Source organism: Oenanthe melanoleuca, chromosome 11 (assembly GCF_029582105.1).
Source record: "Oenanthe melanoleuca isolate GR-GAL-2019-014 chromosome 11, OMel1.0, whole genome shotgun sequence".
In the NCBI taxonomy this organism is placed as follows: Eukaryota; Metazoa; Chordata; class Aves; order Passeriformes; family Muscicapidae; genus Oenanthe; species Oenanthe melanoleuca.
The window spans coordinates 8,669,113-8,682,457 of NC_079345.1; the positions used below are offsets into that span (position 1 = coordinate 8,669,113).

Sequence of the window (13,345 nt, forward strand, 5' to 3'; positions counted from 1 at the left end):
GCTCTTTTCCAATTAGTTAGTTCTGAAGCAGAGGAAAGACGTTAATTTCTGTGTCCTTAGAAACTGTTAAATACAACTGCTGATGGAGGAATTTGAGTTTTTATGTACAGTCTGTACTTCTAGATAACTGAGTAAGGAGGCAGTGAGATCTGGAAACAGTTCTGGGGTGAGAGCAAGCTGGTGTCAGAAGTCAAGGGCTCGCTCAAGGGCATTGTGGAGTGAGTACCTCTGCCAATGGCCCTTAGCAAGAGCCCTCTGTGCACTGATAACGTTACTAGATCACTCATGAATTACCTGTGTAAGCACAGTAATTGCATTGGTATTTTTAGTATTGCAATTCATCTATGTTCATGCTTAGAGCTTCCAGGTTAGTCTTGTGGTACTTCATGTTCCTATAACATCTCATTGTCCTTCTTTCTGTTCTTCTGGTCTTTTCAAGATAGGATTCCTTTAATTCTGTCCTTCCTATAGTTTTGTTTGCTTGTTTTCCTAATGTTAGAAGTTCCTCTCTCATCCTGAGTTAAATAGGAATTTGTCTCTTGGTTTGTCTGTGTTGGTTCTGCTGTTTAACTGTGCATGAATTTGACTTTGTGTAAAAAAACCAAATGTGAAGCAAATAAAAGAAATAATTTATGCTTGTAAATCATGGGATAAAAAGGTGGAAAGAAGATTTTGCAAGAAAGTCATGGGATAAAAAAATTTATAATGATTTCAGCTGTCTATATTTTGTTTCAGATTGCGATTTGGAGTCGTGGAGAATTCACAGTCTTTCCACAATGGCAGAAAGGACAGATATTACAAAATCACAAATTTCACTGGCTGAATACAGCCCCGTCAAGCAATCAGAAAGGACAGATCGAAGTAGAAAGAAATCTGGAGAAGAAAATACATTGACACTGAAGAAAGAAATATCTTTAATAAATGGGATAAGCCTTATAGTAGGCAACATGATTGGTTCAGGTATCTTTGTATCTCCCAAAGGAGTTCTCATCTACAGCAAATCTTATGGATTGTCTTTAATAATTTGGGCAATTGGAGGGATATTTTCAGTTTTTGGAGCTCTCTGCTATGCTGAACTTGGAACCACTATTACGAAGTCAGGAGCCAGCTATGCATATATCTTGGAGTCTTTTGGGAGCTTCATTGCTTTTATTCGTTTGTGGACCTCACTCCTAATTGTTGAACCAACTAGTCAGGCAATCATTGCCATCACCTTTGCTAACTACCTAATTCAACCTTTCTTCCCTACTTGTGACCCTCCGTATATGGCTTGTCGTCTCTTAGCAGCTGCTTGTGAATGTAAGTATCTCTTGAAATTTACTATGGTAAGTTTTTATCCAGGATATGTTTCATTAAAACATCTTACCCACACTCAGAGTTGTTGCATACTGGATCTGCAATGGTTTGAGTTACAGTGGGGAAAACAATTCCAGCACATCAGTAACTTACAGGTGTTCAATCAGTGAATAACCATTTTCTCATTTGGAAGCAGAAAAAGGTATTGAATTCTTCCAAGCTTACTTACCTGGCAAAAATGGGTGTAAAGACTGTTATCCCTTGAGAGAGGTATTTTAAATCAAACCTCAGGATACTCTTGGTGTGGTGTCAAGAGCTATTGCAGAATGGATCTTATGCTATAAATTCTGGTGTAATTTGGTTTGCAATAATGTCTCAATGATTACATGGTTCAGTTACTACTCTGGTTTCAAAAAATCATTCATTCAAGATTATTCTTTATACTTAGGATTAACTGTAACATCACTACAGCAGTATGTGTGTAAAGCTGTTTTGAAAAGTGGAAATTTTGCGTGCACATGAAGTATTGAAATACTTGTATTCATATTGCCAGCTCTGTTGGTCAATATAGAGGAACATCTGCCCACACACTTCAAACTAGCACTGTTCTGCTGTATCAAAAGAATTAAACTGATTGAATCGTGTGTATCTTACTTAATTTGGGGTGTTTTCTATTAAAAGTGTTTATATACATATTTAACATTTCCAGTAAACAGTGAAAACTGTATTTCATCAAGTCTGTAGGACAATGCTTTGTGATGTACTGATCCATAGCCGTGTGCTTTGGAGCCTGTCACCTGTATTGACATGATTTTGTATCAAAAGGCTAACACAGAACTTGGACTCTTTTGCTGCCAACAATATGCTGCAAGGATATCTGCTGTCTCTAGCTGGCTCCTTTTTGAGGCATATGTTGGAAGAGCTCTTATTAGAGTTGTCTGAAAAGGATAAGAAAAGGGAAACAAGAGAGCCAGTAGCATGTGCTTCAGATATTTGACCTCTGTAACTGGTTATGATGATTGCAGCTTCCCCTTCCATTTTTGTTATTTCTTACTGTTGTGAAAGCATTAACATGCTGTTTGATGTCGAGGTATGGGGGAAAATAATCACAAACTTCTTCCAGGAAATCTGTCAGTTTAATCAGTTCTGTTCCCTCCTTCTTTCCAAATGAGTGAAGGGCCTGTAATGTCATGTTCACATTCCTTAACCAGATATTGTCCCAAGATATCTTGGCACAAATTCAAGAGTGTGGGAGAATCTGCTCTTCCATTTAAGGTGTGCCCTCACTCTGAGGGCAGTTAGCCCTTGTACAAAGGAGTTTATTAAAAAACAAGAAATTAAGATGAAGTTATTCAATTAAAATTAATATATAGCAGGTATAGAAAAACACTGTTGTCCTCTACATTTGCTGTTAATGAAGAGGATTTAGCACCTCTTTTTTTAGTGGAGACACATGACAGTAGGATCATTCTCAGGCAGGTGGAACAATTTACTTTAACAGTCTGTTTTATTGTTTAAATGCTTGTTCTGCCCTGCTCTAAGTGTCAGTGCTAAAACTCATCCCTGCTCTACAGCTTCATTTAGCTTTTCAAGCTTAGACTTCTCCCTGTCCTGGCACGCTGATGTTGTTTGTCACATCCCTAGCTCTGGATATGATTAATCCCTTAATAATGAAGCTACTGGGAGTGGAAGTCTGCACATTGGTTAGGTACAGATTGTATGTGAGATCGGGTGGGTTTTGGTTTTGTTTGTTGGGATTTTTAGTTTTTAGTAACAACAATACTAGAGTTTGAGTGAGAACAGTCTTTGTGTTATACAGCCTTACTTTGACAATCATTTTGGCAGTGGGGTGTCATCTGGTGCTACAGAACTGAACTTGACAGGTCTCAGAAACTTTTAGTGGCTAAACAATAATTAAGTTTAAGAAAACAGTATTTTTAGCAAAAGAAAGAGAGATGTGGCTTATTCTGAATATTGATTATCCTTCTCTTTTTTTTTCCCTTATAAGGTATCAGAGTATCATTTCATCTGAAGTAGAGACCAAGCCCTAACTCATTAATAATAATTAATCCCAGTGAAAGTTGTTTTTAAAAATATGGCTGAAATAAACCCAAGTGAGCAAATACTTCAGTCACTAAAACTGAAGAGCAGAGACAGAGCAGAGTTGTTTTTGTTTCCTGAGGGCTCTTTGGGAGCTGCAGCAGTCCTGACTTTTGAAATGTGATACAACTGAGGTTTTTTTTCACCCTCATCTTGCCATGCTCAGTTGAACCTCATCCAGCTTGTCCAGACTGTCTGATATATTAGTGCCATACTTGTCTGATCATTACCTTTCTTTTGTTATCTTTTAAAAGTTACAGTTTTCACTTTGATAGCTGTGCTAAGGTCATTTTTATCTCAATAGTATCACGGTATTCTTGGGTTATGGGAAAGGAAATAATATATCACATCTTTTTGTTTAATATTATTTTACTGCTACATTTCTCCTGAAACAATCAAGTTTCATTTTTATTCATATACATGTTTAAAATATGCAGTACAAGAAAATTCTATGGAGATAAAAAGTACAGTAGTATGTAAACATTTTTTCACTAGCTAGAGGGAAAACTGAGATTTGGGGGAAAATACTGTTTCCAACAGAGAAGTTTCAATAATATAATGATAATTTTTTGGCTAACAAAAATATGTATCAAATTAGGATTTTGTTAAATCTAGACTAGTGAAGATACTGAATCCTATTCAGTATACAGCCCTCGAGTTCAGGCAGAGGTTGTCTGGTTCTCCACTTCAGAGAAAGATAATGAATGCAAAAGCAAAGTGTTGAGAGTCGTAAGAACTGTCTGGGGGAGCTTGATCATGGGAGTAAGTTTAGTCAGCAACTACAAAATGTTTGAGAGATCTGAAAGTCTCATTGCAAGTTTTATTGCAATATTGTGAAATAGGTCTGACTAATTTATTTTGGGATAGAGGACTAAATACACTCAGAATACCCATTACATCCTACCAGTTTGTAAAAATCCAGGATAATGTTGTATTAGCTGTAAGGCATATGCTCTTCAGAACCACACAATGGTTTAGGTTGGAAGGGACCTTGAAGATCATCTTGTGCCAACCCCCTGCCATGGGCAGGGACACCTCCCACTATCTCAGATTGCTTCAAGCCCCATCCAACCTGGCCTTGAGCACTTCAAGGAATGGGGCAGCCCCAGCTTCTCTGGGCAGCCCGTGCCGGTGCTTCATGACCCTCACATGGAAGAAATTCTTCATGACATCTAATCTAATCTAATCTAATTTAATCTACTTTATTTCCAGTTAAAGCCATTACCCCTTATCCTGTCAGTACATGCCCTTGTAAAATCGATATGTCATCTCTTCATAATACAGTTCAGTAGAACTAGAAAAAAATACTGAATCACCTGTAACCATACTTATCATTGCAGCTACTCCATGTGTGTTGAACTTATCCTCAATCTAACAATGAAGCATGAAAAAACCTTCTCAAACACTCTTTTAGTATGTTTGCCCAAAGGAATTTCTAGATAATGTTTCATTTATTGAACAATATTGGTACATTGAAATTAATTGTTTCATGTAGCAGTTTCTTTAGTTTCAGGGTAGTTGCAGAGTACAGCTGAGGAGGGGTAACATTAAGAAAATGGGTATGTAATCAGAGAACAGGAAGGTCTTTCCTTCTATTGATGAAACTGTTTAAAACATCTGTTTCCTGCTGTTTTGTTGGAACCAGTGTGTCAGTACCTGTGTATTTGGCTTAGTTTAACCTAAGTATTGGTATAACAAATAAGTACATATTTAGATTACAAGTAAAACTTTGAAAAGTGAGTTAAACTGGTGTTGTTCAAATAGCCTTGTAATTTTTCTTTTTTCTTCCATCCCTAGGTCTTTTAACATTTATAAATTGTGCCTATGTTAAGTGGGGCACACGTGTGCAGGATGTATTTACTTACGCTAAAGTTCTTGCTCTTATTGCCATCATCATCGCTGGACTCATTGAAATATTCCAGGGTAAGCTTGTAAAATTAAAGCAAAGGTTTGTGTTTATCAGTTAAATTGAGTGACTGATCTAAAGATTGTAAACTACCTCTGTATGTTTTATGAGATGCCTCAGTAAAAAAAGCATAATACAGCCACCTTGAAAATACCAGTAATACCAATGTTAGGTTTTATCATGAAACAGTGTAATGAGATATTCATCCTATCTCAGTTGACTTTGAACTTGGTGAAAGAAGGTAATTGATTGCTCAGCATTGTTGTGTTATTTACAGCCTGCAGTACAGAATTAAAAAGGAAGTGAAAACAGCAATACACAGCAACAGGAAAATACAATGGGATTGGTGATAGTTACAAATTTCTCTAAGGAACATGCTACTTTACAGTGAGATCAATTAATTTTTTTTTTTTTTTACAAGATGAATCTGCAGTCTGTAAGTGTCTGAAAGCACAAATGTGCTAAGGATATGTAGGTAGATTTTTGAAGCTACAGCTCTGTTTTTACTCAAAGCCTGAGTTGTTATAGCTGTTGAGAATTAGAAAGTGTGTGTGTTGGGCATCTTTGGGAAGAATTTGTTGGTGTGTTAGCTTAAGAAAATTATCCTGCTTTTAGAGCTGCTGTAAAGGTCTGTCTCTCCCTGGCAATATGAGAACTTATGCCCTTTGCTCTGACAGGTTATTGTTAAAAGTTTATGAGCAAGATAACTACTGGGAACTAATCAAGAATATACATATGTTAGCACCAGGTTTAATCCTTAGCACATCCGCCCATCCCTTGTATCACAGATACCGAGCTTGTTCACTTCTTAATTTCCTGGACATTGTCTCCTTTTTCTGTTCCTAACTCAGCAGTTACTCCACCTATGTCTGTGCCAAGGGAGCAACATCTCACTGGGATAAAAAGTAGAGAAGAGAAATAAGTAAAGATATTTTAGAGGCCTCTAAAACTAAACACTAAACACTTTTAGAATGCTTAATATAGGACAATAACTTGAATTTCTGTTTTTGATGGTTTTGTGTATGTTTTTATATATATAATTTGAATATATAAACTGTGATGGATGAACTTGTCTTGACTTGCTTAAAGCCTAAAGGTGGCACAAGTTTTCACAAGTACTAGTCTAAAAAATATACATACACTTTTAGCTTGGGAAAATTTTATCTTAACAGTAATACTTCATTTTCTATTAATTATTCTCAGTTTTCTGTTTTTGGTAGCAAAACCTTAAACATCCATGTAGGTGTTTATGTGGGGTTTTCTTGTCATAGTTATCTAAAGTAATTTGTAATCTTTATTTTCTGCATAGGCTAAATGTTAGAAAATTTAAAAGGATATAGAAGAATAGAGTGGGTTATTTTCTAAATAGATAGGTTATAAACCCCCACACTTAACCTGAGTAATATCATTTATAGCTTAGTCTGAACTTAATGTTCCTGAACTTTTTGTGCCACTGTGGACAAACCAGGTGTTTAATTGTAGAACAATATCATATACAGTCAATAATTTTTAGTAGTTTTAAATGCCATGCTTATTTTCATGGCTAAAACATGGTGTAGAATTGGAAAAAAAAGGTCTTATTAAGCAGATTTGAAGGAATTAGGGTTTCTGAGGTATTTTTGTAATTGTCACATGATAAAATATTACTTACTATATTATATTGCCCTGTCCTTCATTGCACGTTTTCCACACAGGACATACATGGTACTTTATGAACTCTTTTGCGGGATCCTCTACGGATATTGGAGAAATCTCCCTTGCGTTATATTCTGCCTTGTTTTCTTACTCTGGCTGGGATACACTCAATTATGTAACAGAAGAAATCAAAAACCCAGAAAGGTAAATGATTTGAGCTTTCTAAATGTGGATGGTTCCCGAGTTCCTAGCTTTGTGGCTGTTATTGACTAATAAATTCTGAGCTTCCACAGAAATGAGTAGAACTGCTCTACTGGTGAGGCTGTGGATGGCCACTAGCGAAGGTTTATTATATTACATTAAAAGTGAAAATGACATTAAAACATAAGAACAAATAAGTGTAGATGTTTGCAGAGTGCTGTATTCAGTGCTAGATAAGCTTTCAGTTCAAGATGTTGATACTATTTATTATAATAGGTGTCAGTGTTGCAGTTGAACAGATGCCTAAGTGTTGTCTGTGTTTACCTGGGCAATCATTCTGATTTCACGTTTAAGAATATTAATATTTTTCATGAATTTATACTCTAAAAGTGTGAGTAACTAACCTTACCCAGTTGTAAGCAGACACCTTTATGTTAGAATAGAATCCACTTTGGTAATTTTTACATCTTGTTATAAGAAACAGCTCAGATTGCTATAGCTAAATGATAAAGAATGAATGAGATTTTTTTTTTTTTAGTTCTCTCAACTGATTCTGATTTTTGCTGTTTATTCCCTTTTATGTTGGATATTGAGTTTTATGCTGAGTGTTTATCTATTTATCTATTTATCTATTTATCTATTTATCTATTTATCTATTAAAATAGTGGATAAGTACTTTAACTCTAAAAAAATTTAGCTGTTTTTAGTTAGATTGAATTCCAGATTAATAGTTTATTTCTTTAAATCATCTTGCAAAGATTTGATACACATATTCAGAAGGTATATTTTGTATTTTCATCAGTAATTTGGTCCTTCAACTCACGTTTTTTTTTGCTGAAAACCTTCTTTGAGTATTGTTACAATACCTTTTCTTCTTTTTAAAATTAGTATAGTGTTCTCTGTTATCAGTTTGATAGCTCTTCTATTAGATGTATTGTTTTGAAAAACAATTTTTCTCACAGGATATTTAGCTGATAAAACTTTCTTCATAATCATTTGTTCTAGATAGGTATTAGTGCCTAATGCAAGCTTCATTCTGGGTAGAATGGTAGCTGGTAAAGTGAACTTCAAATTTCAGCTTTCTACATTGACAGTTCTTGGGAATTAGGTATTCCAGACTTCTGCAAAATTACTACAAGAATTACATGTTTTTCACTCTCACTTGATTGGTAGTGTCTTCATGCTTGTCCACCCAAAAGCTGCAATCCACAAATTATGTTTGCCATCATCTCTTGGCATTAATCTTGGATGATGCAAAGTCATTAAAATGCTATTTCAGATTTTTGTTACATTGTGTAATATTTCTGAATTAAATTCAAAGTTTTCCTTTTTCTTCTCTGTGCTGGGATTCACATGTCTCTTACTGTGAGTGTGCAACCTGAAAGAAAAGTCAGAACTCCCAGTTACTAATTTACTGATTTATATGGAGGACTGTGGGGTATGTTTGTTTTTCTGCTTCCATGGCAGCAGACAGAAACAGCTGGACTTCTGGGCCTCAGGAAGTTTTTGAGGAAACTTTCAAAGTTTTAGTCAGACTGATAATTTTTATATTTTGGAGTATTTTTTGAGGTTTTTTTGTTGTTGTTATTGAAAACAACGTTCATGGCAAATGCACATCAATGTCACCCTGCTGTGTTTGTTTTCAAACTGGGCAAATGTGAGAGTAACACTCTCAGTTCTGCTTCCCCTTTTGAAACATTTGAATATTCCTGTGAGGTTTGAGGAGAGAATAAGGCTGAGAAAAGCCAAAGCCTAACATTAAAAATCTGTTTCTGCTCTGCAGTTTCTTTCTGTGGAGCTGCACACTCAGGACTGTGAGTTTATCTCCCAGTTAGCTCTTATCTGCTCACATCTAAAGGTTAGCAGTGTTTTCCTGTTACTCTTGGCTTTTTTTTTGTATAGCTTTCTAGACTTGTGTTTGCTAGTAAGATCCACCACATACTGGAGTTCATAGCTGTTCAGCAATTTTAGATCTGCATCTCTGTTGTGCAGCCCAGTTCGTTTGTTCTCTGCAGTGGTGAGTGCACGTGAGAAGAACAGGTTTGGTTTAATAAACCTTCCTGCATCAGTTCCTGAAGTAAGTGCTGTAAGGACAGTCCCATTCCCCAGGGAGGAGTGCAGTACCTCGGAGCTCTGCCTCTTTGGGTTCTAATTGTGGTAATTAACATGGACATGAGGAAATAATTTAAAGCATGTAAGTTTGAAGGCTGTTACTACAGATCTGGAAACCTTGAAGTTAGAGTATTTGAGAATCCCTTTTTACACATAATTTAGGTTTTACATTACTATAAAAATCAGATTTTTTCCAGTCTTCTATATTAGAATTTCTAGTTATAAAAGAATCCAAACTCTGATTCCAGAGATACCATTTTGAAATCTTTATGCTGGCTTCATTACTTTTATATCTCTTGTAAATGATAAAAATAAATAACTTTAATTTGTTACTAATGGAATTTTTCTTTTTCTGCAGTTGTGGGTTTTGGAGTTTTGATTTATTTTTTATTTTTTTTTTGTCTTACAGGAATTTGCCCCTGGCTATTGCAGTGTCTATGCCAATTGTGACTATTATCTATATTATGACTAATATAGCTTACTATACAGTGCTGGATGCCCAGGCTGTTCTCTCTAGTGATGCTGTGGCAGTGGTAAGTTGACCAAGTGTTGCAAACAAGTGTTTGAGATCACTTAAAATATCATTGGTCAGGGTATGAGCAAAAACCACATTCAGTATTAAGCAACAGCACACTAAGTTCAGTCTATTACTTACAGGATAGTTAAGGCACACGAAGGAAAAACAAGCAACAACAAGACCAAATACAATTCAGACAATCAAAACAAATGAACCTGGAACTATCCAGGTGTGTGTGTGTGTATGTATGTGTGGGTGTGAAGAAAGGATAGTGAGAGCAAGGACAAAAAGCAATGCAGCCCTAAAGCTTAAAAATACTCAGACATAACAGTACTTTAACTTTACTTATACCTTAAGCTTCAGCTGTAGCTTAATGATAACAATTTAACAATTGAATAGTGCTTAGCAGCTCTTAGCCTAACTTACTACTTAGAAGTCGAACTCAGCAACTTAACAAAAGAGCAACACTTAGCTTAGCTTATAACTTTACTTACAGGCATAACATACTGAGATTTCTAAGGTACTTAAACATCTAAGAAGGCAGTATTTCTCCCAGATTTGTTATTGCATATGTGCACATTTATTCACCCAGACAGAAGGAGTCAGTGCAAGCATGGTACCTGTGAAAGATTCCCCTCGAGGTGAGTGAAATACTCACTTCAAATGCCATTGCATCTTCTAGTGGGCACAGGGTCAGGCCTTGAGGAGTTACTTAATACAGACAAACTTAAAAGCCACTAAAAGCCACAGTCCACTGTCTGTCCTGATTTCTGTAAAGCAACACAGGTTTTTCCTTAACAAAATTTGGAAAATACCCTCCTTTGACAGCAATAAAAATCTCCAGCCTATCCCCTAAGAGCATTCTGTGCCTGCTCTACTGCTCCTGCCCCTTGTCCTCACAGGGGTTTGCAGAGCTGGATGGTGAATGGGATCAGGAAAAGGGAACCCCCTGGGAGACTGAAGGAGTGATTCCCTGGGGGCCTTCCCAGTTGATCTTCCTGAGCACAGCAAGTGGCAGCTCTGCAGCAGCTTTGGTGGCCAGAGACAGGAAGGGAGATGAATGAACCTTACTGCACATGTGAAACCCAGGCCTAAATTTTTGTGATTTTATATACACTTCATTGAGTTGTTCTTTGAGATTGTTTTTTTTTACCACGAGTGAGTATATGTTTATCTTTGAGTCCATATATACATTTATGTATATATATGTTCTGTGCAGCTTTACATGAAATTGTAATACTCAGAACTGGACAGATCAGATTTTCTTCTCTACTAAGGGATGTATGAACATGGAGGAGAAAAAATGAAGACTTAAAAATTGTATAAAGTTCTTAGTCAATCTAATTGCATACAGAGATACTGAGTCACCAGGAAAAGAATGAAAAAGTATGTTTGTGAGTTCCAGAGTCTATCTGTTTTACCTGTTGGGGTAATTTTAATGGAACTTAAAGAATGTTACAGATTTCTGGAAATCTAAACATTTAATTTTTCACTATATCTCAGGTTTGCCAAATACCTGGATTTAAAAGCCAAACTAATGTTCTATCTAAGGCATTTTTACTGAGATGTCTCATCAGCTGGCAAACAATGCTCTTCTGATTGCAGCTACTTCCATCCCTTTTAGAATGATTAGGTGAAAGTGCAGCTGAAATTAACACATGAACTATTGAAGATTCCTTCTCACTGATATGAGCAATTGCCCATTTTAATTAAACTGACTTTAAACTTGATCTACTAAGACATTATCAAAAGTGTCTGGGTCTCTGGGAGGATGCCTGTAGAATGGAGGAGTTGACACTGAGGAGCTGATCTGTGCATGCCATGTGCATTGCACTATGTGCAAAGTGAGGTTGGGTTGCACTAGGACAGTGCAGCATGTGTGCTCTTGTAGCTCATCTTCTAATTTAGCCTGTTCTGAAAGGGGAGCTCCTTTTAATGCTGAAGCTAAACTATGTGAACCTAAAAGCAGTAAGTGGCAGTAGTTTGGAGAATTGCTTCAAAAGTTCACTTGCAGTTCAAATTAAATTCACTTAATTGGAGAGAGGGAAAGAGCTAATGGCTGTATTTGAAAAGCCTCCTGTAATAAATACAAAAACTTAAAAATCTTGATGGTGAAATTTCTCTGGGTGCTGGAAGAGAATTTTATCTTCAGTGGAATCTTTAAGAAGACTTAGGGCATTGTATTCAGTGGATGAATGAAAGAAAGGAGGTGAGAATGAAGCTGTTAAAAAAAATCTGATGAAAATGAGCTACTTTCATCTACTTGTGTATTCTACATGTGATACAAGATACAAGTTACTTACTGCCCTTTATGTAGTTGGTGAAAGTTGGTGTAGGCTGAAAATTGTATTAATGAATTTTTAAATAAACATGGTAGTAATATTGCTTAATTTTAGAATCTCTGGTGTAGTCAAGCAGCAGTTACATTTCATCCTCATTGCTATTTTGGGAAGAAATGAAGTAACTTTTTACTTTTCAGTGAAGAGGCTTTGAGCTGCAGAGGGACTGGGTGAAGCTATTTCTGATTTCTGAATGAACTAGAAGTTCTGAGCAAAAGAAGTATAAGTGTATCTTTCCACATCACCTTGTGTGCTCTTTTTCTTGGTGGCTTTGGGGCAAAAGAAATCATACCAAGGGATTATATGGGGGAAAAAAGATAAAACATCCTCCTTTTACATCACTATTGGCTTCATGTGGTATAGTCCCAGTGTTGGGGATAAGAAACTGTTTTTTTAAAGCTTTTTTGTTGAAGAAATTTAAGTGATACAGCAACAGTTAGCTTAAAAGTTCTGCAAATGCTCTTCAGGTGGTTGCTGATCATGTCAAATCATTCACTTTTTCAATGATTCCTGTCAGTTTCACAGTTGGTTTCTGTTTTACCTCCTTATGCAAGCCATCACAAACTTTGCTATTAAGTTTTATGGTTATGAAAATTACTCTGTAGCACAAACAAAAATAAAGAAGAGCAGGCATTTTATCTCATCTTTCACTGTCACTGAACAGCCCTTTTTTGTTCTTTGAGACTACTATTGTGTTTTTTGTTTGTGAAAGTGGTGGCTGGCTCCACAAGCACTTTCTGGGCTGTTTTGTCTCATGACAGGAAATATACTGGCTGCCAGTGCACGGCTTGTTACCTGCTTCCTGTTTGGTCATGTCTGAGTCTTGAGCTCTACAATAGGTGATACTTGGCACCTTACTTCTTTTACTTGGAAGAGCTAAAACTGGTTGAAGCAAACAGTTGGTTGTCCTGCATAGCCAGCTGTTATCTTTCTTGGAGCTGTAAAACTTTTGTCAGTATACTGAGGATAAAGAGGATGATTTCAGTTGTATCTTTGAATATCATCTCCTGAGTCCAGTGTAGATCAATCAATTCACTCTGGTGCTCTTGTATTCTAGAGCAGGCTTGCTTTGCTTTGCCATGCTCCCTCAATGAACTGGAACATGGGAGGCTGTGTGTTCTAGCTGTTTTATTTTTCTTTGGTGTATAATTTAATAAATGTTGAGTATCTTTTTACTAACTGAATTCAGACAGAAGTTTTTAATTTCTTCTTATACCTTTTGGGTACTAATTCTCTTCC

At 36.3% G+C, this 13,345-nt stretch overlaps 1 protein-coding gene across 8 annotated transcripts in view; it reads left to right on the forward strand.

The window, feature by feature from the left end:
- SLC7A6 (solute carrier family 7 member 6) overlaps window positions 1-13,345 on the forward strand; it is a 42,653-nt gene that overhangs the window by 18,123 nt on the left and 11,185 nt on the right. For all 8 annotated transcript variants that reach the window (XM_056501083.1, XM_056501088.1, XM_056501085.1 and 5 more), the window contains 4 exons: window positions 736-1,299; window positions 5,194-5,319; window positions 6,997-7,141; window positions 9,660-9,783. In XM_056501083.1, the coding sequence (XP_056357058.1) occupies window positions 777-1,299; window positions 5,194-5,319; window positions 6,997-7,141; window positions 9,660-9,783 (918 nt within the window). In that variant the 5' untranslated portion in view covers window positions 736-776. The remainder of the gene's footprint in view (window positions 1-735; window positions 1,300-5,193; window positions 5,320-6,996; window positions 7,142-9,659; window positions 9,784-13,345) is intronic.